The 24111-nt window shown below is 39.7% G+C and overlaps 1 protein-coding gene across 1 annotated transcript; it reads left to right on the forward strand.

The window, feature by feature from the left end:
• LOC120417765 (tonsoku-like protein) lies at positions 1 to 23666 on the forward strand. The gene is made up of 4 exons (XM_039579926.2): positions 1 to 157; positions 6925 to 9742; positions 22256 to 22437; positions 22498 to 23666. Exons 1-4 carry the CDS (start codon positions 127 to 129, stop codon positions 23562 to 23564), a joined length of 4098 nt encoding a protein of 1365 aa, XP_039435860.1. The 5' UTR covers positions 1 to 126; the 3' UTR covers positions 23565 to 23666.
• Positions 23667 to 24111: the final 445 nt, after the last annotated feature.

Genomic DNA, 24111 nt, shown 5'->3' on the forward strand with positions numbered 1-24111 from the left:
GTCAAAGTTGAAAAACCACGTGTTTGATCCTTGCATTTTGTGAAGGTGTGCTAGTTTTCGGGAAAGTTTACTGAATTTTGTCAGTATGGAAGAAATGTGTGGTTAAACGCCGGAAGATTCGCTGCAATGGGTTCCGAGACGGACATGGAAGAGCAGCGTGAGTTATTTTAGTTGCAGTCTTGAAAATTTAATCGTATCTTTCGAGTAACTTTAGTTTCAAACTTAATTTTACTTTGAGGAAAAGAGTTATGAGCCTAAAAGCCTTGGAGGTTGATTGGACAAATCTGATTTCGACTGGTTATGCGTTCATTGGACCATCCCCTTTAAACCTATCTTTATTCCGGGTGACCGGGTTTTCCCCAGACCTGTACGAACGATTAAACGAAAAGCAGAAACATCCCATAGTAATTCCTAGAGGTGGGCAAAACCGCCTTTTTCAGGAGTCGCTCATTTAAAAGAGCGGCTCTTTCGATCTTTTTCAAATTTTTTATGAAAATGCTTGTTTGAAGCATGGTGTGTTTTTTTATGTTTTCCATTGGATTGTAAAAAAATGTTGGGAAAAGCTAAACCGAAAACATTTTCTTTTAAACTTTAAATATTGGCGGTCTCTAGCTCTGGTTCCTTGCAAGTGTCCTATTTTCTTACCTCCACGGATTGGTTTTCATGATGACCTAGCTGGTGGCCTGTGGAAACGGCTCGTAAACCTTTGACAACCGCGGGTCAGAATCGAAACGGCAAAAAGAAAGGGGCGCGACAATGTGGGAAAGGGAAGTCATTTGTGATTGTAGACGGTATTGTTTTGATTCGCAGTATGTTTAGTCAACTGCTGTGGATGTACCTGAGCGTCGCAGAACGGCCCAAGTAACCATCCAGCACTAAAAGAAATCATAAATGAGCTGCTAAACAGCATTCACCAGCTAATCAGTCATAAAACAGCTAAGGTGATTGCAAATTAGCTTTAAAACAACTGCTCTAGTAATAGCCGGAATAGTGCTGATTTGATGCTGCTACTAGCAACACTGCAACAACATATTTCTTCAAACTGGCAACACGATTTTGTTCCGTGTAAGAGCGAAAGAGAGAGCACCAACAAAAAAAAATCAAAAATAATGCTTACTCTCTCATGCATTAAACCAAAACAAATCGTTCGGGGAGAAAAATGCAGTCAGCTGAGAATTTTGTTTGACGATTGGAAAAAAAATGTTTGCAATCGAAGCCTTTTCATCATGTTGGTAAGTTTAATTTTATTAATTTTAGATTCAAAACGATAAAAAAAAATACTAGCGTTCTTCTACTACCCTTGCAGTGGCCTCCAGCAGCTGTTTCCTAACGAATACGCAGGAATTTTGGCAAATTGATGCATCTTTAGTGAAACCTGGAACATCCGGCTTCTTGCACTCAAAATGGACATTTCCCGGTTGTCCAGGATAGTGATGAAAAGGGCGATTGAAGGAACCATCTCCGAGATACGGTGGTTCGGTGCGGTGAAAAAGTGAAATTGAACGGTTTAGGCAGTTATGGAGGCTGTGAAATTGTTGTATTGAAATTATAATAAATTATACAGAATCCACAGAGAAATGTCTTTAAAAATACACAGAGAAAACTCCTAGTGACATGGTCAACTGAATTATGTCCATATTAAGTAGAATCCATGCATATAACTGAGCAACAACACTGTTTATGTAGCTCTGATAACAATCCTGGGAAACCATACCTTATACAGCCGTGAGGACACGGTCTCAGGATTCATCGAACAACCTCAACATCCAGCCTAGCATCCGGGATCATATCGACAACAACGCGAGTTCAAGCAAATAATTCAACTTCCCCTCTCAATCAGCTGAGTCGGCAAAGTAGTAAACAACCCAAAAATAGAATTGAGTGAAGCAGAGGAGAGAGAGAGGGAAAGGGACAACAACATTTTTGCCTCTCCAATTTTTTGACATTTTGCAGGGGTGGAGCAACAACAGTAGGGGCTCAGCTGTAAAACAGAAATATAAAGTCCAAAACTAGCTGTAAATCTGCTGTAAAAGCGCATTTGGTGCAGATGTCAAAACAATTTAGCTTTTTGCCGCAGCTGTAAATGCGCTGTTAGTGCTGAACAGTGACTTCATTTAGTGCTGGATGGTTACTTGGGGGGGTTTCTCTCCTTTTCATTCTCAGCTACCACATATCTCCTATTTTTATTTTGCTCTACTGATTATCACTTCTTCACTGATTTTTTTTCTATTTTATATCCACCATTGGATTTTGAGTTTTCTAACTTTTGATTCTCTTATCCCTCAAAGCTTTTCCACTCTTTTTTTACCAACTGATACTGCTGTAACAAAAATATACTTTTCCTTAATGTACTAGTAATATCAAGTCTATTTATCATTTGCCAAATCTTTTTGGATTTAATTGCGAATTTATTTATTTGAATAGTTCTTAATCGCAGGCCAAGGGTGAAATGATACCTTTTCGGTTGACACCCGGTGAGGAACATCCTGGAAGGAGCGGAACTACACCCGTAGTGCTGTTAGCTGACCTAGACCTTGGTCAAAACAGCTGCTCTGGTTCCTTGCAAGTTACCCATTTTCTTACCTCCACGTTGGCTTGGTTTCGTCATCATGATGACAACACGTGACCTTGCTGGTGGCCTGTGGAAACGAACTCGTAAACCTTTGACCAGCGAGGGTCAGAGTAGAGACGGCCAAAAGAAAGGGATGCGCAATGTGGGAAGGGAAGATTGTAGACGGTATTGTTTTGATTCACAGCATGTTGAGTTAACTGTTGTGGATGTACCTGATACATCGCAATACGGGGTTTTTCTTCTTTCCACTTTCAGCTACTATCTATCTTCTATTTCTTTATTAAGGCTAGTATGCAGATCGGAAGGAAAGGGGTCAAGAAACAGCTTTACGAACAGCAGAACAAAGGAGAGGGAGCGATTTCTTGGGGCTTTTCTTCACCCTCTCTGACTTGCTTGCGCTGCCGCTGCTGCCCATTTGATTTTTTCTTGACCGGTTCCTTCCGAAGTGCGTATACCGCTTTATGTATAACTGATTTTCTAATTCTGCTTCTGTTTACTATCCACCATTTTATTTTGATTGCATGATCTTTCGTTTCTCTTATTTTCTTATACTAATGCATCTTTTTGTTTTTGTTTTGTTTTGTTTTTGTTTGTGGCAGGCCAAGTGCGAATGATGCTGATGATACCTCTTCAGTTGACGCTCAGGTGAGGAACATCCTGGAAGGAGCGTCACTGACTACGTCCGTAGTCCTGTTAGATCATACTTGGTCAAGACAGTATAGCTCTGGTTCCTTGCAAGTGTCCTATTTTCTTACCTCCACGTTGGCTTGGTTTTCATGATGACCTAGCTGGTGGCCTGTGGAAACGGATCGTAAACCTTTGACCACCGCGGGTCAGAGTCGAGACGGCTAAAAGAAAGGGGCGCGACAATGTGGGAAAGGGAAGTAATTTGTGATTGTAGACGGTATTGTTTTGATTCGCAGTATGTTGAGTCAACTGCTGTGGATGTACCTGAAACATCGCACAACGGGGTTTCTCTTCTTTCCATTTCATCTACCACCTATCTTCTGTTTATTTTGTTTCACTGATTTTGTAACGCGGCTTCTGTTTACTATCCTCCATTTGATTTCGATTTTACTCATTTGATTCTCTTATTTCTCAACGCTTTTTCATTCTATTTTACCAATTGATGCTGCTGTAACATACATTCTGCTTTCCCTTAATTTGGCAGCGATGTCAATTTTGTTTATCATGTGCCTTTTCTTTATTTATCTATTTGACTAATTTTTCATCTGCCCTATAAATTGCCCTCAATACAATCTAAGCTTGTTTGATACCTCTATTTATTAATTATTGTTAATTTCTTTATCTACTTCAAAAATTACTATCTTTCTTTTACTATTGATTCTTCAACTAGTATATTTCTTTCACTGTCCATTGTTTTCAATCTTTTCTTCAAACAAATGAGGTTCGAGCCCTTACTCAATTTTTGGAGTGATCAAAAAATTAACACAAATATTACTATTGTATTTTTGGTAAACTTTTATAACATGCTTAGGACCAAAAATTGTAACAAAACACCGCGACAAAAGAAATAGCAACAGATAAACAGACTCAACAATAGGGAAGATTTCAGGAGAAAACAATACACAGTAAATAACAATTAGTTTTTGAATTCAAACTAAAAATAAAACAGTTTTTGCTTTAATGAAGGTTGTTAGGCACACTTTAAATGGTTAGGCGCTTATACTTACATCAAACCCTACGTAATGTACCACCCCCGGCCGAGTTAAAATGCGTAACCGGAAAAGAAGGTGTGCATGCCTGGCACGAACACTCAAAGCGTGTTCTAGCGTGCTGCTCGTACTGACTCAGAGCAAGGGTGAGATGTAGGTGTAAGGGCAGTGCGTGTTCGTCGGGAACCTGGTGCATAAGATCGGTCAAGGCCCGTTCTTACACTGAAAATTGCGAATTGCGAATTGCGAATTGCGAGTTTTGTTTTTGTTTGTTTCCATTTTCATGTCGTGTCTGGGCCTGCGGTTGGAGAACGATTGCACCACGACAACCACTTTGGAGTGATATTATCACACTGGAGACAACAGCAACAACATAAGAAACCCTGATGTCACTCAGGTTCACGAAAGTAACTGTATCGATATTTTATAGTGTTTATATTTTACTAACATCCCTTTCTTTGCAGAGCATGGACTACATCATAAAGCGGCAATGTGGGAAAGGGAAGTAATTTGTGATTGTAGAAGGTATTGTTTTGATCCACAGCATGTTGAACGAACTGTTGTGGATGTACCTAGAACATCGCAACTCGGAGTATCTCTTCTTCTTATCTCCAACTACTTTAGTTCTGTTTCACTTATCTGTCAAGTCTCCTCTACTTTATTTGCCAGTTTTAACTGCTATGTGTTTTCCCTAACATCCCCAATCGGCTCCTGAAGTTGTCATTAATGCTATCTAAGCTTATATGATATTATTTATCCTTTATCAGATAGCTTTTTTCATAAATTATTGCCTATATTTTTAATCTACTTCATACAGCTTTTACTCTTCTTTCCTTCAACATACACTTATTCTTTCAGTATCGAACTTTATGTAGTTTGCTTTCCTTTATTGTCTATTGTTTTAATCTACGCCCTTTTCTTCAAACAAGTAAGGTTTGAGTCCTTACTCAATATATTGAATGATCAAAGTCACACACAACGTTATTGTACTTTTGGTAAACTTTTTAATAACATGCTTATGTTCAAAACATTGTAACAAAACACCGCGACAGAAGAAATAGCAACAGATTAACGCGATTCAACATTAGGAAATATTTCAGAAGAGAACAATACACAGTAAAATAACAACTAGTTTTTGAATTCAAACTAAAATAAAACAGTTTTTGCTTTAATGAAAGTTGATAGGCACACTTTAAATGGTTAGGCGCTTATACTTTCATCAAACCCTACGTAATGTACCACCCCCGGCCGAGTTAAAATGCGTAACCGGAAAAGAAGGTGTGCATGCCTGGCACGAACACTCAAAGCGTGTTCTAGCGTGCTGCTCGTACTGACTCAGAGCAAGGGTGAGATGTAGGTGTAAGGGCAGTGCGTGTTCGTCGGGAACCTGGTGCATAAGATCGGTCAAGGCCCGTTCTTACACTGAAAATTGCGAATTGCGAATTGCGAATAGTTCTTAATCTGTCCTATAAATTTTCATTACTATGATCTAAGCTTGTTTTTATCTCTATTTATTAACTATTGCCAATTTTTGCATCTACTGCATCCAGCTTCTCAATATTATTCTTTACAATACAATCATCATTCTCTTACTATTGATTCTTGATTTTTATAACATATATTCTCTTTTAATTACTATTGTTTTCAATCATCTCCCTTTTTCAAACAAGCGATGTTTGAGCAGATACTCAATGGAATGGTTAAAGGATTAACACAAATATTACTATTGTACTTTTGGTAAACTTTCTAACATGCTTAGGACCAAAAATTGTAACAAAACACCGCGACAAAAGGAATAGCAACATATAAACACGACTCAACACTAGGAAAGATTTCAGGAGAAAACAATGCACAGTAAAATAACAACTAGTTTTTGAATTCAAACTAAAAATAAAACAGTTTCTGCTTTAATGTAAGTAGATAGGCACACTACTAATTGTTAGACGCTTACACTACACAATGTACCACCTCCGGTACGAGTTCAAATGCGTAACCGGAACAGGTGCGAATGCCTGGCACGAACACTCCAAGCGTGTTCGAGCGTGTTGCTCGTACTGACTCAGAGCAAGGGTGAGATGTAGGTGTAAGGGCAGTACGTGTTCATCGGGAACCTGGTGCATAAGATCGGGCAAGGCCCGTTCTTACGCTGGAAATTGCGAATTGCGAATCACATGTACAATTTTTTGGGTTTGATTTTTCCAGTTAGGCATTTTAAATAAACCGTCATTAACTTGCCGTTATTTTTTTTAAGTTCTTGAACAAGTACACCGTGGGACAATTTTGGCAAAAATGTATAACCTTTGAAACAAGTGAAAATTACTTTTCAATCCTCAAAAAAAAATATTTTTAATTCTATAATTTGTTGTAATTTCAAATAATTATATTTTTAAACATACAAAAAAAAAAAAACAATTTGAAAACTATTTACATCGTTCGCTCTTTTCAGTGAACCGGCTCTTAGAACGGCTCGCTCTTTTTTTGCCCACCTCTAAATTCCCATGCAAATTTCAACCCATTGTGACATGCCCTTTTTCCCTTGTTTTGAGGGTGAAAAATCCGATCAGAGAATTGACTATTTCCTTAAATTCTTCCTTGCTCTGATACGAAGTATAAACTAGCAGGATATCATTACCAAATAAATAACAATTCTAATTACGATATTATGACCTCTTTCAGGACTGCTCCGTCGCAAGAAAACGGCCTCGGAAGCGGGAAACCAGCAGCTTTTGGTTGAGGCATGCCGGAAATTGGGCGAGATGTACAACGAGCAGGGCGAGCACCAAAAGGCGCGAATCGAGTACAAGCTGGTGGCCAAATCGTACCAGAAGCTGAAAATGCAAATGGAAGTGGGGCGGGCATACCGAATGGTGGGCGAGCAGTTGAATATGCTCGGCGAGTTCCAAAAGGCGCTGGAGTACGATCGAAAGTATCTGGATATTGCGAAACAAGAAAAGAACTACGTTGAGGTGCAAAGGGCTTACGTTACGATTGGACGGACGTTTCTGATGAAGGGTCAGAGCTGCGAGAAGCTTGAACAAGCGATGGAACCACTGCTGGAGGCGGAGAAAGCATTCGAAAAGAGTCTAAATTTGAGCCGGCAGTTGAAGTGCATCGGGCGGTTGGAGCTGGTCGATATGGAAGTGAGGTCTCTGCTGAATCTGGGCGTTGCGAAGGAGCACCAGGGCGACTTGGAGCAGGCCGCCGAGTACATGCTGAAGGCGACGAAGCTCGCCGAGAACAACGACCTGGCCGAGTTGCTGCACCAGTGTTACACCACTTCGGCGCTGCTGTTCGACTCGAAGCAGAAAAATCACGCGCGAGCGCTGAAGGCCCTCTCGGACGCGCTGGAAGTTGCGTCCCGGCTACATAACAAGGCCACCAAGATGTGCGAAACGCTGATCGCCAAGGCGGACATACAGATCAAGACGGGTGACTTTCAGAGCGCTCGCCAAACGCTGAAGCAGGCGTACAAGCTGCGAACACCGGTTGCGACCGACGCCGAGAACATCGAGCAACAGTTGAAGGTGCTGGTGGTGATTTGTCGCGTCGAAGATGAGTTAATCATGGCCAGGAGTGGCGATTACAAGAGGAAGAAGCAACTGTACGAGCGGATGGGGGATGGCGCTTGCAAGCTGGAAAACTACTCTAAGGCCATTGATTACTATCAGAAAATGTTGGAGTGTGCTCAGCTCGCGGGGGAAGCCGATCGTGATTTGATCCCGATCTACGTCAGTCTGTACCAAACGTACAAGGACAACGAACAGTACGACGATGCGTTGGTGTATTTGTGGCAGGAGTACGCGCTGATCGAAGAGGACCCGGAGGAGGCGTACAAAACGCTGTCGAACATAGCGGACGTTTTTGAGGCGCAGAAGAAGCCCTGGAACGAAGTGGAAGAAATCTACCAGCGCGCTCGAACGCAGGCCAAGAAGCTCAAGTCGGTTTCGAAGGAGCGCGTAGCGATTAAGCGCTGCGTTGCGATGCTGAAGCGACAGGGGATGAAAATGATGGCGGAACGGCTTGAAAAGGAGGCCACCGGGATGGGCATGGATTTGGCGGATAGTGAAGATTCGGATGCTCTAAACGAGACGGCAACATCGATTGAGAACGCTATCAATTCGCTGGACATTGGCGGGTTCGTCGATTTGGAGGCACTGTCCAGTTCGGACGATGAGAGATCGAAGGATAAAACGCCGGATGGCAAAAGTACCCGGAAGAGAGGAACAATTTTCAAGGTGAAGAAGAACAACAAAGGAGAGTCGCAACTTCACCAGGCGTGCATCGACGGTAACCTTGTACTCGTGCAGAAACTGCTTGATCAAGGCCATCCCGTGAACGTTCGGGACAACGCCGGTTGGTTGCCGTTGCACGAGGCCTGCATTCATGGCCACAAGGAAATCGTCGATCTGTTGCTTGACCGAGGAGCTTACATGAACGACAAAGGTGGTACCAGTTGCGATGGTATCACTCCACTGTACGATGCTTGCTCGAACGGAAACTTGGAAGTGGTGGAGCTGCTACTTGATCGCGGAGCAAACTGTACCCAGCGAACCGACTCCGGCGATACCACATTGAACGTGCTGCAGGTTTGGTTCGAAGAAGTACAACGAAAGCTCTCCCCCGAGATCGTTTCTCATTACAACACGATCTGCCACCGAATCCAGGGCTATTTCGATGTGGCCGGTGTTAAACCAGACGAATCGGCAACCGTTCCCGCCGCAATCCAATCTATTTGTTTGAGCTCCGACTCTGAAAACGACGAAGCACGGCCAGTTCGCCCAACCGTTCGCATCTCCGTCAAAAAAGCGCCCAAGCGGCGACCGCTTGCTGAGGTGCACTCGAACTCGTACGTCCTGTCGTCCGACTCGGAACCGGAAGAGCTGGTACGACCTCGCGCCTCGAAACCCGGCCTTCTCGACTACCGAACCGCGATCGAAGCGGTTCGCAAACGCACCAACGCTCAACTGCTCCCGCTGAAGGACCCCAACCCGACACCGCCCAAGCGAACTGCCCACATGCGTCGCGAAGAGGTTGGCGACGATTGGCTGGTGGCCAATGTTAATCCTACCACGAAGCGGCAAAAATTCCCCTCCGACAAGGACTACTCCGAACCATCAGCTAAATCTTCCCGTCGCACCTTGCCCGTTGCCAGCAGCAACGATTCGAACCGCGTACCGCAGCAAAGCGCACCCTCGCTCGCATCGAAACCTCGCCAGCAGTGTTCAACCGGCAGCAATCGGGACCAGGAAGCGGGATCCAGCGTGTGCTCCCGGTCGGTCGGTTCGACCGGATCATCGTCCAAGGAGAGCGTCGCATCGTCGTCCGGCGATAAAGGATTGAGCGGAACAACGACGGCGCCGAGTTTGATGTTGCCGGCGTCGATGGTGCGAGTTCTGGTGGACGGAGATCATGTTGATGTGCACTACGAGCAGGACCAGCAGACGGGACTCAGCGTCGGGTGGTTGGCCGAGGAGGTGGCCAATCGATATGGCATGTAAGTTGGATTTTGAAATTTTAACAAGTTGATAATTCTGCTTTCAATTAGAACTTTAATGCTGGAAGAATTTATTCTATTCATTGCCACTCAATATTCTTTCTTGGCTCAATTTGTGGGGGCCTTCCCTATGACCAAAGAAGCTATTTTGTGTAATTAGTTCACCCATACAAGTCTCCATACAATTTTGGCAGCTGTCCATACAAGAATGGTACGTAAATATTCAAACAGCTGTTACTTCTGAGTGAATTTACTGTTCAATTTCGGCAAATTTGTAAGTAGGGGCAGGGGGGGGGGGGGGGCAGAATGGGCCACCCTTGGTTTTGGGCTTTAGAATGGATTTAAACCAACTGTAAGGCAAGGGTCTTATAAAGGACGTCAGATAACATCACCACACCGAAAACCACGTTTGAATTTGTTGTATTTTTCGAATTATGAGCATAAATGTTTATTTATTGACAAAACCACGCAAATGTTATTTCGAGTTTCTTAAATAAGCTTTCTCGAAAGTTAGATTGTTTGAAAAAGTTTGTTCAATGTTTATAATGTTACCAGGAGCTATTACGAAGGTAATCAATCAACAACGGAACCTCAAATCAATTTAGATGCTTGGTGGTGGAAGTGTTAAATTAAAATCCACTTGGGGGCAGAATGGACCACCCTTTTCCTGCCTTGTAAAAACAATCAAAAGTTATGAAATTTTAAATAAATAGATTATATCGCTCCTGGTAGGTTCACAAATCACGTTTAATGCAACATTATTTGATTTTTTAGTTGTTTTGATGCTTATTTGTAAAAATAATGCCTTATTTCAACATATTCAAACTATTTTCAAAAATGTTTGTTTTGTTAAGCGACTTTTTCAAAGTGGTCTAACTTCATGGAAACTATGTTAGAAGGTCCCTTTAATCATTTATTATCTCCCCTCAACGTTTTATTACACAAAATGGCTTGTTTTCTTAGGTGGCCCATTCTGCCCCGCAGGATGGTCTATTCTGCCCCGCACGCTGAAAAAGTAGTCGAAAACATTTTTTTTTTCAATTGCAGTTTTAATCTAAATTTTTTTACCAACCAAGTATTCTACAACATTTGAGGGAACATCCCAAAGCATAAGCGTACTACATTGAATTCATAAATTTGTATGTTTTTCTATGGTTTTTGGCGCATTTTACTTAGGCGGGCCATTCTGCCCCGCAAAAAAACGAATTTTTCGTTTTCAATTCTTCTAGTTTGGAGATATTTCCCCTCCTGTGCTGCAAGTTTACGCATGAAAAATGACTTTTGGCAATCTGGGGTGATGCAGTTTAGTTTTTTAGGTCAGATCGAAGCTGTGCTTGATTAATTTTGGTCAACGCATTATCGATCTACTGCCGGACATGCAAGAGACAATTGTCTTAACGTGAAGACTTCCATCATTGTCATGATTTTTCCTTCAAAGATATAAATTTTGCGTCGCTTTCAATATTTTGAAAAAAACTCCTTCAACAAGTTGTTTACAATAGTGCCCTACACATGCTGATTCCTTTTGGTAACGATTATCCCATTCCTTGTTAAGTTATGAAAATCGTCATTAATCAATGATTGCCAACTAGGAGATCAATGACTGTGCCACAAAATTATATAAATTTTGAAGCACAATTGATTTAGATCAAAAATTCCTTCAGTTGCTTCAAGAAGGCAACAACCGGCACATGCTGATTCCTTTTGGTGCTGAAATTCGTAAAATTGAATTTAATACATATTTTTTTTATAGTGATGATTAATTTTCTTTGAAAATGGTCAACGGCTTCACCTTAAGTCATTTGTATTGACTTAAAAAGCAAAATTCAAGCGTTGCGTGTTCTTTTTGTGACCCCCCCAAGAAAAGTTGACAGTTCGGTATGAGCGCGTTTGACGGTGTGCGCGCTTGAGGTTCTTTGGGAGATAAAATAAAAAGAGATTCAAAAGTTAATATTAAATAGATTAAAAATATTTGTTCAAAACTTTTAACAACAATTATTTATTATAAACAACATTAAACAAATTTCTAAAACTAGAAAAACTTTATTTATAAAATTAGGAAATTAAGAAATTCAGATATTAGGAAATAAGGAAATTTGGAAGTTAGGAAATTAATAAATTAGAAAATTAGGAAGTTTGGAAATGATGAATTTAGGAAATCAGGAAATGAGAAAATTAGGCAATTAGGAAATTCGGAAATAAGAAAATTAAGAAAATTTAAATTTGGTAATAAGAAAATAAGGAAATTAGAAAGTTAGGATATTAAGAAATCAGGAAATAAGGAAATCAGGATATCAAAATATAAGAATATTAGGATATTAGGATATTTGGAAATTAGGATATTAGGAAATTAAGAAAAAAAATCTTAATATCTTATTTTCTCAGTTCCTAAATGCTTAATATCGTAATTTCACAATTCTTAATATCTTAATTTCACAATTCTTAAATTCTGAAATTTTTAAATTCTGAAATAATGAAATTCTTAAATTTTTAAATTCTTTAATTCTTTAATTCTTAAATCCTACAATTCTTTAATTCATAAATTCTTAAATTCTTAAATTCATAAATTCATAAATTCTTAAATTCTTAAATTCTTAAATTCTTAAATTCTTAAATTCTAAAATTCTTAAATTCTTAAATTCTTAAATTCTTAAATTCTTAAATTCTTCAATTCTTCAATTCTTCAATTCTTCAATTCTTAAATTCTTAAATTCTTAAATTCTTAAGTTCTTAAATTCTTAAATCCTTAAATTCTTAAATTCTTAAATTCTTAAATTCCTAAATTCCTAAATTCTTAAATTCCTAAATTCTTAAATTCTTAAATTCTTTAATTCTTTAATTCTTAAATCCTACAATTCTTTAATTCATAAATTCTTAAATTCTTAAATTCATAAATTCTTAAATTCTTAAATTCTTAAATTCTTAAATTCTTAAATTCTTAAATTCTTAAATTCTTAAATTCTAAAATTCTTAAATTCTTAAATTCTTAAATTCTTAAATTCTTCAATTCTTCAATTCTTCAATTCTTCAATTCTTCAATTCTTCAATTCTTCAATTCTTAAATTCTTAAGTTCTTAAATTCTTAAATCCTTAAATTCTTAAATTCTTAAATTCTTAAATTCTTAAATTCCTAAATTCCTAAATTCTTAAATTCTTAAATTCCTAAATTCTTAAATTCTTAAATTCCTAAATTCCTAAATTCTTAAATTCTTAAATTCTTAAATGCTTAAATTCTTAAATTCTTAAATTCTTTTATTCTTTATGTGTGTGTGTGTGGTCCAATCCAATACCCGCTAACTGGTAGCGAAATTATGAAAAAGTATAATTTGTATCAGACTTTGTATATGCCGAATGCTGATACAACTTATCTCAGTCCCGGGTATTAGGGGGTGATAGCCCTCGCGCTGCTTCCAACGACCCATTTCAGAATGGCAGAGATCCTAGCGGCCCAATTCCGAGGTTGTTGAGCATTGTCCGGCCCCGCCTTAACATAGAAGCAAGCACCAGACGGATCCTTGATCTATCTTAAGACTCCCAATCCCTTTAGGCAAATCAGGGATCAGAGCGTATTTAATATGAGAAGAACATGTTTTATAACCTTCAGATGGCCGACTGATTAGAGTCCCAGACCATCAATCCAGAGGTGTGAGTTCGAATCCCACCTGATTCAGTTTCGTTTTTGTTCCTATTCCTGATTCCAAATTTCAAAGGTACCGACCGGGATTTGATCCCTGAACTTTCTGCTTGTGAGGCAGAAGCCGTAACCATTAAGCCACGGAGCCGGTTTCTTTCATTCTTTTATTCTTTAATGCTTTAATTCTTTTATTTTTTAATTATTTAATCCTTTAATTCTTAAATTCTTGACTTTTAAAAAAAAAATGGAACTGAAGATATCATAAATTTTGAAGCTTTTAAAAAATTAAAATCTGCAGAATTCTCAAATGGTAACATTTTTGTCACCATCTTAGATTAAAGAAAATGTGATATTTTTGGAGAACTGTGGGAGTCATAGAGTCATAGAGAAATTTTTAGAAGAAAATGACACAAATTTCGTTTTTAAATTTTTCTGAGTCACCCTTTGACGAAGATCATCGAGTACGAACTGTATTTTTATTTCCAAATCTCACCCTGATACAGGAACGGCTGGTTCCATCGGCGCTGTGACACATTGCTCGCATTCACCGCCGGGTACTACTTCAAGTGCCCGCTGTGTAATAGCGACGAAGAGTTCTGGAGCCGGCGAATGTGCGAGACTGGCGGGTTGACTTGTCGGCATGACCTTTGCGTTTTGAAAAAAAAAACACATATCTGCAACACACACACACACATCTGCAAGGCGTGCCAGCCACGGCTCGCCAGGAAACCCCGCCGACGAGCACCGACGGTGACGACGCAAGTCGGTGCTGGACCAGACGATCAGCAATGTTGATGGCGCGGGGTCAGCACGATGGGATCGGAAGGTGAACCCGCGCGGCCGAGCAGCTGCGAAGGCGGGGAATCCGGAAAAGTCGCAAAAAGAGTAAGTCGAAGCGACGCAAGTCGGTGGTGGACCAGACGCCCGACGTCAGCAACAATGACGGCGCGGCGGCAGGTACGGTTAGATCAGAAGATGATAAGGAGCAGCAGAACCTTCCAGACGGCAGCGAACCCGCGCTGCCAAGCACCGGTGAAGGCGGGTAATCCGGAGCAGGCGCCACCGATGGCCGCACCAAGAAGTACAAGCCGAGCGACGCAAGTCGGTGGTGCTGATGCTCCCCTCGGACGAGGACGACGACGACGACGACGGCGAAACGGACCCGCAAGAAATGCCCGCCAAGCGCTGCAAGCTGATGGTGGTAATAAAAAGGAGAAGGACCACGTTGGCCAGTTCGTGGCCAGTGTTGTGGCTTCGTCGCGGCTGCTCTCGCTGGAAGAATATTGCGTGGCCAAGAAGGAGATGGACGATCTCCTTTATATGATGGCGCTGGCTCGGCCGAATCATTGAGTGATTTGCTTTTTGTAGGGATTATGGGTTGCAGGATTGAATATGTATTAAATTATCAAATGAGTATTTATTATAAGATTGATATAATTCATAAATAAGAGTTTAGAGCGCAACAAAAAGTGCGCACCTTCATGAATATTGCCTTGTTAGCTGACAGATTGCGGATTGAGTGCGATAGCGCGCTAGCGAGCTGCGAGAGAGAACAACGAGCGAGAAAACAACGAGATGCGCGCGGCCGGCGAAAGAGAGAATGAAGCTTGTCAAATCAGTTCTGTGGTTAATTTGTGTGGAATAAGACGTGTTGTTTGTTAATTGCAAAATATCTGTGTATTTATTATAAAAGAAAGTCCCCGATCACGACACTTTTTATTTCCTTTTTTTTTCTTTCTAACGTGCGGCGGAGTAAAATATTTGAATTCACAAAGGCCAACCTTATTCGTTGTTTTAGCTTATTTCACATCCTGTTTTGAACGATCCCTAAAGCATGACCATCAGAATAAAAAAATCTGTTGACTTTCGACATGATTCGGTTGCTATTGAAATGTTCTCGCGGCGCAATTCCTAAAACATTCGATGTGCGAACTCAATCTCAATCACAAAATACCCCATTTCTGCCTCTTTCTTGATTTGTCGTGTTTTTTAAATTACAAATTGATTTGTTTTGGAATGGAATTTTTCGAGGAATCAACAAGGGGGTTGCTTTTTATCTTTTTCTGCACAATTTCAGTTTGGAGCCATTTCAGATTCAACTTTGTTTCAAGGACAAATTTCCGATGAGACTCGAAATCAATAATCCATTTTCTGGTTGCAATAGAGCAATTCCATGTCAAATAAGGAATCGGTTGTACAGTCATCCCACATATTCGGAACACCCACAAATTCGGAACACTTTTATGATAACTTGTCGAAAGCATGCCAAAAGTAGCTTTTCTGTCGATCTAACTATTTTTAGAACCTTCATTTGGACATTATCTTGCTATTTCACTAGTAAAAGTAGTACTTTTTGAACAAAAAACTTCATTCCAAGACTATTTTGTCCAGAGCAGCAAAACACTGCCTCCAAATGGCCTGTTTCATAATTGTGGGATGTTATTGTGCCTCCCACAATTGTGGAACACCTGAATTTAACTGATATTTTCACAAAAAAAGTTATCAAACCATGTATAAAACATCACTAAGCTTGAGTTTCATTGGTTTCAGTGTGTGAAGTCATTATTTGATAATAAATATGTACTCCTGGAGAGATCCAAAGTTTGTTTACATTTGTAAGAAAATAGTGTTCCGAATTTGTGGATTTCAAGGGTCAAAGTAATTCTTCAAAAACTTCATGTAAAAGTTAAAATTTGCAGATGTTCGATACAGCATTCGAAAGATCGCAAGAAAAGCTTTCAAATAAAGGTAAAAGCGAGCCATTAGGTTCAATTATCGATTTGCTATGATTTTTTTAACATTGGCCGATCTGGAAACCGTTCCGAATATGTGGGATGACTGTACCCGACCCTCTCCGATTCCAATGAGCCATTTTTGTGTATATGCAGCCAGTTACACTCGATAATGACATTTGAGGAGGGCTTAAGTGTTTTAAATATTTTTGTATTTCGTAATTTAAATATTGCTGTATCTCGAAGCCGTTGCATCGTATCAAAAAGTGGTCAAAGGCAAACTTGTAGGAAATTTGATGGGCTTTCCGAAAAAAATACACTGAAAGAAAAAAACACGCCACTTTTATGAGATTTTTTGATTTTTATGTTTAAAAGTCAAATTTGAGGGTGAGCCCAAGATTTTTTTTCGTTCAAATTTTTTTTGAAAATAGCCTAAGATGTTACAAAAAGACTCACGAAAAATGCAGGATGGAGCAACGCACCTAAAAAAAATACAAAAATCATTTACTGAAACTGTTTTTTTTTTCAAAAGTGCTCTAAACATCAAAATTTTCAAAATCCGAACACGAGAGTCGATTCTCTAGACAATTTTACCTAAAAGTCTCGACACAGAGAACAGATGTACAGATTGGCTCTAACTTGTGTGTAAACCGTGTAAACTTAAAAAAATGCGTTGCATACAATCATGCATCAAAGAAATTAGAGTGTGCAGGATACGCTTGGCGGCGCCACCGTCACACTTGGCTTAACAATGAAAAGGCTCAATAATTTCGAAAAAAAATTAAACCGTTTAAATATAAAATTCACTTCAGTATAATTCCAGTTAACTGAAAAAAATAATGCAAAAATGTATTAATAGTAACGAAAACATAACATAAAATTCATTCAAAATGATTCTTCAAGCGACAACTTGAAATAGTTCTTTACATATGTTATGTCCGATTTCGTTTTGTTTACCTTCTTTGGCGCGTAAAATTGCAACCCTCTGATGAAGGGCAGTCAGACATTGGTCTGATGTCGTTCATACGAAATGTTTTATGCAGTGATTAGATGGACCAACGTTCTGCTACTGTAGGCCATCATGATTTTGTAAGTGGCGCTATCTAGGCGGATGGTGCACACCCTAGCTCTTTTCAACGTATTTTGGTTTGAATTTTTACACACGTTTTTCAATTCTGTTTGTTCAATGATATACATCTGTTCTCTGTGATCTCGATATTGACCTTTGTCCTAAGTCCAATCCTTGTGAAGTTACATGAGCTTTTTGTAGCAAAATGTTTGGCATGAGTTTCTGAACAAAACGTAGCGCTAGGTTTTGTCAAACTTTAAATTGTTTACATGTTTCATCACAAAATGTGCATTGTGTCCAAGGGAAGCTGGAGAAGCTGGACCACGATGATATTTTTAAAAAAAAAGGACAAAATTTAATGAAATTAAACATGCTGAACTGAAATAAAACAAAAAAGATCAAAACTTGCTCCTTGTTTTTCCAGACGGTGTGTTTGGACTCAAAATGAGCACTACACAGCCTCGAAATTCCATTCAATGTCTCCTCAGATTCACAAAACTCCACCCACTTCCGATGCAATTCTCCGTCACACGGAAAACGAAAAAGGCGTCTTTTGGCCGCCCATCGTTTAGTATAAGAACAAAAACGCGCGAAACACTTCATTTTTCAATAAAAAGTTCTGGAGTTTTTTTTAAAGGTCCAATAAACCAAATTTCCAGTTTTTGCTTTTTAGGTGTTTCTGAAACCGCCTTGAGTCAGGGGTATTAAAAAACACCCAAAAAGCAAAAACTGAAAATTTGGTTTATTGGACCTTTTAAAATAAAACCCCATAGTTTAGCTCAGGGGTGCTCAAAGTTTTTGAATGGCGGGCCAAATTTTGAAGCTCACATCAGCTTGAGGGCCAAATGTGGTAAAAGGCTATGTAAAAATGGTTTAAAACTGTAAAATTGCAAAATTCATTCAGTGATCTTTTTTTTGCAATTCATCCACCAGCTGCAGTTTTTTGAAACTGATTTTTTTAGACACTTCAGTCATTAATTTATATATTAGAGATCAAACATTTTTTCCAAAGGTTTTATTCAATTGGTTATTTTTTCTTAAATAAAAAAAAACAAAAACATACCAAAATATTGCAATTTTATGCCTTAACCAACAGATCACATTTTATAACAAATTTGTAAATAAAATATATTACACGGTCTGGTCTAGGTTGGTGGATAATTGTTTAAAATGCATTATACACCTGTCCAGTTGTTTTGCAATAATAAGTTTAAAAATTTCAAAGTACTGACGAAAATTATATTATTGTGAAAAAAAAGATGTTGCGACATAGACTTAAAAAAATATTTGCAACGGCTTACAAATCGTTGCAAAGATATTCCTATCATTCCTTCAGTTTCAATAACATTTCAATTGATTTTGATCAGCCTCAATCAGATGATACGTATTCAATTCGTAACCCAAATGTCATGGGTTCGAATCCTGAAGTGGGTAGTTTATAAGTTTAATAAAAGTTTGGGGCCGAGCCCATTTAAATTTTGCATCATGACTCTACAATTAATATGATATACCTATTTTTTTGCTGTCTTTACAATTGTTGTAACATTTTCAAAAATGTTTGATCAAGTTTTCGACATAATTTAAATAAATAATTCAATTGTTTCAATAAAATAGACTTTAAAACAAAATATCTCTTTGGTATATTCAAAGTATCGAGTTTGTAGTAACAGAACTATAAATGTTCACTAAACCTTAATTTTAAGAATTATAAGATCACTTTGCAGGTTGTCCAAAGGGCCATTTTACATGATCACTCAAAATGGGTTCGCGGGTCACAAAAAATCGCCTCGCGGGCCATACTTTGGTCACCCCTGGTTAAGCTCAATGTTTGAAAACAAATCACTTCAGCTACACAAAATAAGTCACTTGACACACAGCATTCTACTTTGTTTACTTTCTTTGCTGTTTCGCAGCTGGAGCTGTGGGAGCATTCGAAAATCACGTTATGCATTTCGTCTATTCAGCACCCAGGTAGGTACTGTTGAGTAATATTGAGAACAACATATAAGTACTTGGAAAACAAAATTTGCCGATTTTTTTTATTAACTTATTTTTCACAATAGCTTAATTTTCCAAAATACGTATTTTTTTATTTTCGAGATTTTTTTATATGTTTTAGGGGACAAAAACTTGCAACTTTTGAGCCATAGAGAAGTATGGTTAAATATTCTGCTACCGAGTTGTGAACTTTAGACAAAATAGTGATTTTTGGAGAAAAATCTAAATTTTTTACATAAATTTCTTCTTCAGCCGTAGCTGACTGGTTACGGGGTTTGTTATGCGAACGGTCCTGGGTTCGATTCCCATCTGCTTCCAACGAGAAAGTACAGGAAATATAAATCTTGAAACTCTGAACATGAACGAAAAATCAAAGTCGCTCGAGTTGGGGTTCGATTCCCCGTCTTTTGGATTGGTAAGCAAAAATGCTAACCACTCGGCCATCGCGACTGGAATTAGGAATACTGTTACTATCAACTATATACGCGCTGGGTCCTTGTCCATTTGACAAGGGTTCGGAAGTTCTAAATAACGTTTGAATCCGATTGATGCAAACGTTCTTTAGGACGGGGCTTGTCGATTCAAGCTGAGGTACCTCGCGCTCGGCTAGCCAGCGTAGAAATGGGTCACCGAAGCTCGGCAGAGCTAACACCTTCCTAATGCCTATGCGAGTTATTTGCATGTTTAGAATTTAAAAAATCTTAAATTCATGGAAACAACTCAATTTGTAAGAAGCGACCGCGTGGTCCCGTTTGGTTGGTTGCACACACACACACACACACACACACACACACACACACACACACACACACACACACACACACACACACACACACACACACACACACACACACACACACACACACATCAACAATGGGGTTGCTTTTTATCTTTTTCTGCACAATTTCAGTTTGGAGCCATTTCAGATTCAACTTTGTTTCAAGACCAAATTTCTGATGTGACTCGAAATCAATAATCCATTTTCTGGTTGCAATAGAGCAATTCCATGTCAAATAAGGAATCGGTTGTATCCGACCCTCTCCGATTCCAATGAAACTTTGTAGACATGTTATTCTACGCTTATATAAGCCATTTTTGTGTATATGCAGCCAGTTACACTCGATAATGACATTTGAGAAGGGCTTAAGTGTTTTAAATATTTTTGTATTTCGTAATTTAAATATTGCTGTGCAAATGTTTTAATGTAAAATCGATAAGTACTTTACATTTTTTTTTTATTTGTCCGTTTCTCTCAACAATATTTTTTTTAAGTTAAGAAATTTGCTGCAAAATTGTCTAAGAGAAATTTGCTTAAAAACAGATTCGAAGACAATATTTAGAATTTTTTAAGACCGATTTTCAATGTTTGAACATTGGAAATCGGACATCGGATATCGACATTAGAAAATAGAGGCTTGTTTGGGTGAGACAAATCTACCTAGATTCAAATCTCTACACGTAGAAAATTTTTTAGAAATGTTGATTTTCTTTAAACATTAAAGGTTTTAAAACTTAGCACCCTGATTATTGCAAGTGATCGTTTTCAGTGAATCAACTGCGACCTTGATACGATTTTTATTTTATTTTTAAATTGCATTGAATGTCTTAAAAATACTCTAAAATTTGAAAAAAAAAAAGAAATGAAATAAAAATCAACTATAGAAGTATTGGTTGAAATCTTTCGAAATATTAAAGAGAATTAGAAATGTTCAGTTTAGTTTTAAAATAAGGCTATATTTTTTCTATCTTTTTCGATTTTTTTTTCATGTTCTTCGTTTTTTTATTTTGATATTTTTATATTTTGGGCCTCGTGGCGCGGTGTATAGCGGCTTCGGCTGCCGATCACTAAGTTGCTATGAGGCGCGGGTTCGATTCCCGCCGTATCCTCCTAGCCTTCTATCGGATGGCGAAGTAAAACGTCGGTCCATTTGCGTAAAAGAGGTTTTGGGTGACTCACCACCAGGGCTTGCGAAATTTCGACTTTGTTGGTGATAGCTGACAGAACACTCCAATCGCCTTCACCACGACAACCTGATTTTTACATTCTACTTTCGTTCGATTCACACACAAAGGAATGAGTGCTACGCAAAGTCACTCACACAATCATTGACTTCCCTCCAGGAGAAAAATCGCTTGGAGAGCGGTAGTTTGACATTCTACCGAGATTCCGATCATCTCTCCAATGATAGCAATCATATGAATCCTGTCACCACGCAGCTTACACTAGGAAGAGAGAGACAAAAACGAGAGAAAGAGAAATAGCACGTTGTCTCGTTCGGGCGGCTGCTTGAGTGGTGCTCATTTTTCGTTCGTTTCGTCTTCGTGTTTACGTTCACCGACCGTCGGCAAGCAATGACGGTCATGATAGGCGTTGTGTGTCAGCGATCAAGCATCGTTTTGGGAAATGATCGCTGACAAAAATTTCTGTCGAATATCGAGCAGTCCCATTCAGTGATTGATCCCTTTTCAAGCATTGCTCACCACACATAACCTTCGGACGCCTAGAAATGAGCAGAAACTTGCAACAGAGCCTACAAAAGACCCGGGGGTCGTTAAAGTGGATGGCTTTGCTTTTTTTGCAAATTTATATTGAAATATTTGTATAGTTTCAATTTTTTTTAGTCGGGACCCGTGTTGTAGAGGTAAGTGGTAAGTGGTTGCCTCTCATCTAGTCCGCCTGACTTTGATCCCAGACGGTCCCGGTGGCATTTTTCGAGACGAGATTTATCGTATCACGCCTTCCGTCGGACAGGGAAGTAAATGTTGGTCCCGGTCTAACCGAGAGGTTATGTCGTTAGCTCAATCCAGGAGTAGGAGTCGTCTCCCTGGGTCCTGCATCGGTGGAGTCGCTGGTAGGCAATTGGACACACAATCCAAAGGTCGTCAGTTCGAATCCCAGGGTGGATGGAAGCCCAGGTGTAAAAAGAGGGTTGCAATTGCCTCAATAATGATATAATAATGCATTTTAAGACACTTTTTTCATTAAAATGTTGAAACCATGGCTCGTAACTTTTCTTTTACTTTTTTTTTGCAATCGCTGTTTACCACCCAATTTACCAGTCCTTCATCCAATTTTCCAGCAAACACGGCAAACGACCCCTGCTGAAGCTTATGCGCTCGGACAACAGCCTGTGCGTGGATTCGGAACCGCTCACGACCGTGCTGAAAAACACCGGCCCGGTCATCAAATCGTACGTGATCGAGTACACATCGCTCCGGGGTGATCAGTTCTACGATGACAGCTGCCGGCTTCGCGGTCTTGGTAAGTCAGCACCACTTCAAAAATCTTCAAGTCAAAATTTAAAACTTGTAATCCCTCCAGAACCCTTCACCGCGCTAACCAGTGCGCTCAACTTGATGGAAAACACTGGCAAGCTGGTCCTGAAGCGGGATTTTTTCGCGGGAAACGCACGTCACTTTGATCTTCTGTTTCAAGCCGTCGGCTGCCAGGGCAGTGCGCGAGAGCTCGACGTGTCGATGAATCAGCTCACGGACGCGGAGTTGCAGGGTTTCATTGAGAAGCTTCCGGTGCTGAAGAAGTTGGAGCGGTTGAACCTCGCGACGAACTCGCTCACGCAGAAGAGTATCTTCAACATGGCAACTGTGCTGGCGTCGCTTCCGGACGGGTTGATCTACATGGCTGAGCTGGATCTCAGTCGGTGTGCGCTGCTGGATCAGAGCATGCCCCAGTTGGCCAGCATTTGCCAGCGGATGCCACAGCTTCGGGTGCTGCGACTTGCATCGACGTTGATCACGAACTTGGCGTACGGCAAACCTCAGCTGGAAGTGTCGCGTCTCCAAGTGCTGGACGTGTCGGACAACACTCTCAACCTAAAGTCCATCGAGTACATGTTTGCCAATTTGGACACGTGCATATTGACGGAGCTGAATGGCCGTAAGTTGGGGTTGCTGTCGGAATTTAAGCCAAAGCTAACCGTGGCGATTCAGACGAAAGAGTTCGACATGTTGAGCACGTTGGATCTTAGCCAGTGTGGCCTCACTGATGATGAACTGTCCACACTGCTGGTTCCACTACGATCCAGTGCCGTGAAGTTGAAACTACTGGACGTGTCCTTCAATCGACTGCTGACAAAGACAAGCTTCGTTGAGGTGTTCCGCACGTTAAATACCCACTCGCTGGAAATGGTCCGATTCGCTGAAAATCCGCTGGTTTTGAAAAACTTGAGTGAACAAATGGTGGACGATATTCAGTATGATCGCGACGGATGCTACCCGTACGCAGTGGATTTTATGAGACCATTGAGGTTGACCGAATCAGAGGCAAACACGTTGCTGAAAAAGTTGTCGGATTTTTGGGAGCAGCTTTGGAAGGATCGTGGAGCGGTTTCGATGAGCAAATCAACAGTTTTGCTAAGGCAAAAGCATTAGTAGGGTCCTAAAAGCTCTATGTTACTTTTACGTACATCGGTACAAAACTTTTTTATCATCACTTTTATTATAACAAGAAATAAATTGACAAGACAACATTTATTGATGGATCATTTTTTGATTGGACCGAGCTGTCAAGTAGGACCGTTTCTGTCAAAAATTATTTGAAAATCCATTGCGGTCGTACTAAGTGTCATTGTACTCAGAAAAACAAGCTTTATCGTTGTGTACAATAATATCACCATCTTAAGCTTTAATTTTAGGACCCAATTCTCGAGTTAGTTTAGTTAGCTCCCCTCAAGTGGAGAAAAATGAGGAACAAGTTAATGATGTCCAACTTACACGGACGCCTAAGCCTCCCAAAAAAGGTTAAACGGTAACTTCAACTCAGTGGTTCTCGGGCATTACTCAACCAATCGGGACGATTCTTGTTTCCAGTGATTTGTAAGAATGTATAGATGATCCTAAAATTTTGCAGAACTTGATTTGAACAAATGTGTAATTTCTGCGACAGAGAACATCGATCCACCTTTTTTAAAACAACTGC

Source organism: Culex pipiens, chromosome 1 (assembly GCF_016801865.2).
Source record: "Culex pipiens pallens isolate TS chromosome 1, TS_CPP_V2, whole genome shotgun sequence".
Classification (NCBI taxonomy): domain Eukaryota; kingdom Metazoa; phylum Arthropoda; class Insecta; order Diptera; family Culicidae; genus Culex; species Culex pipiens.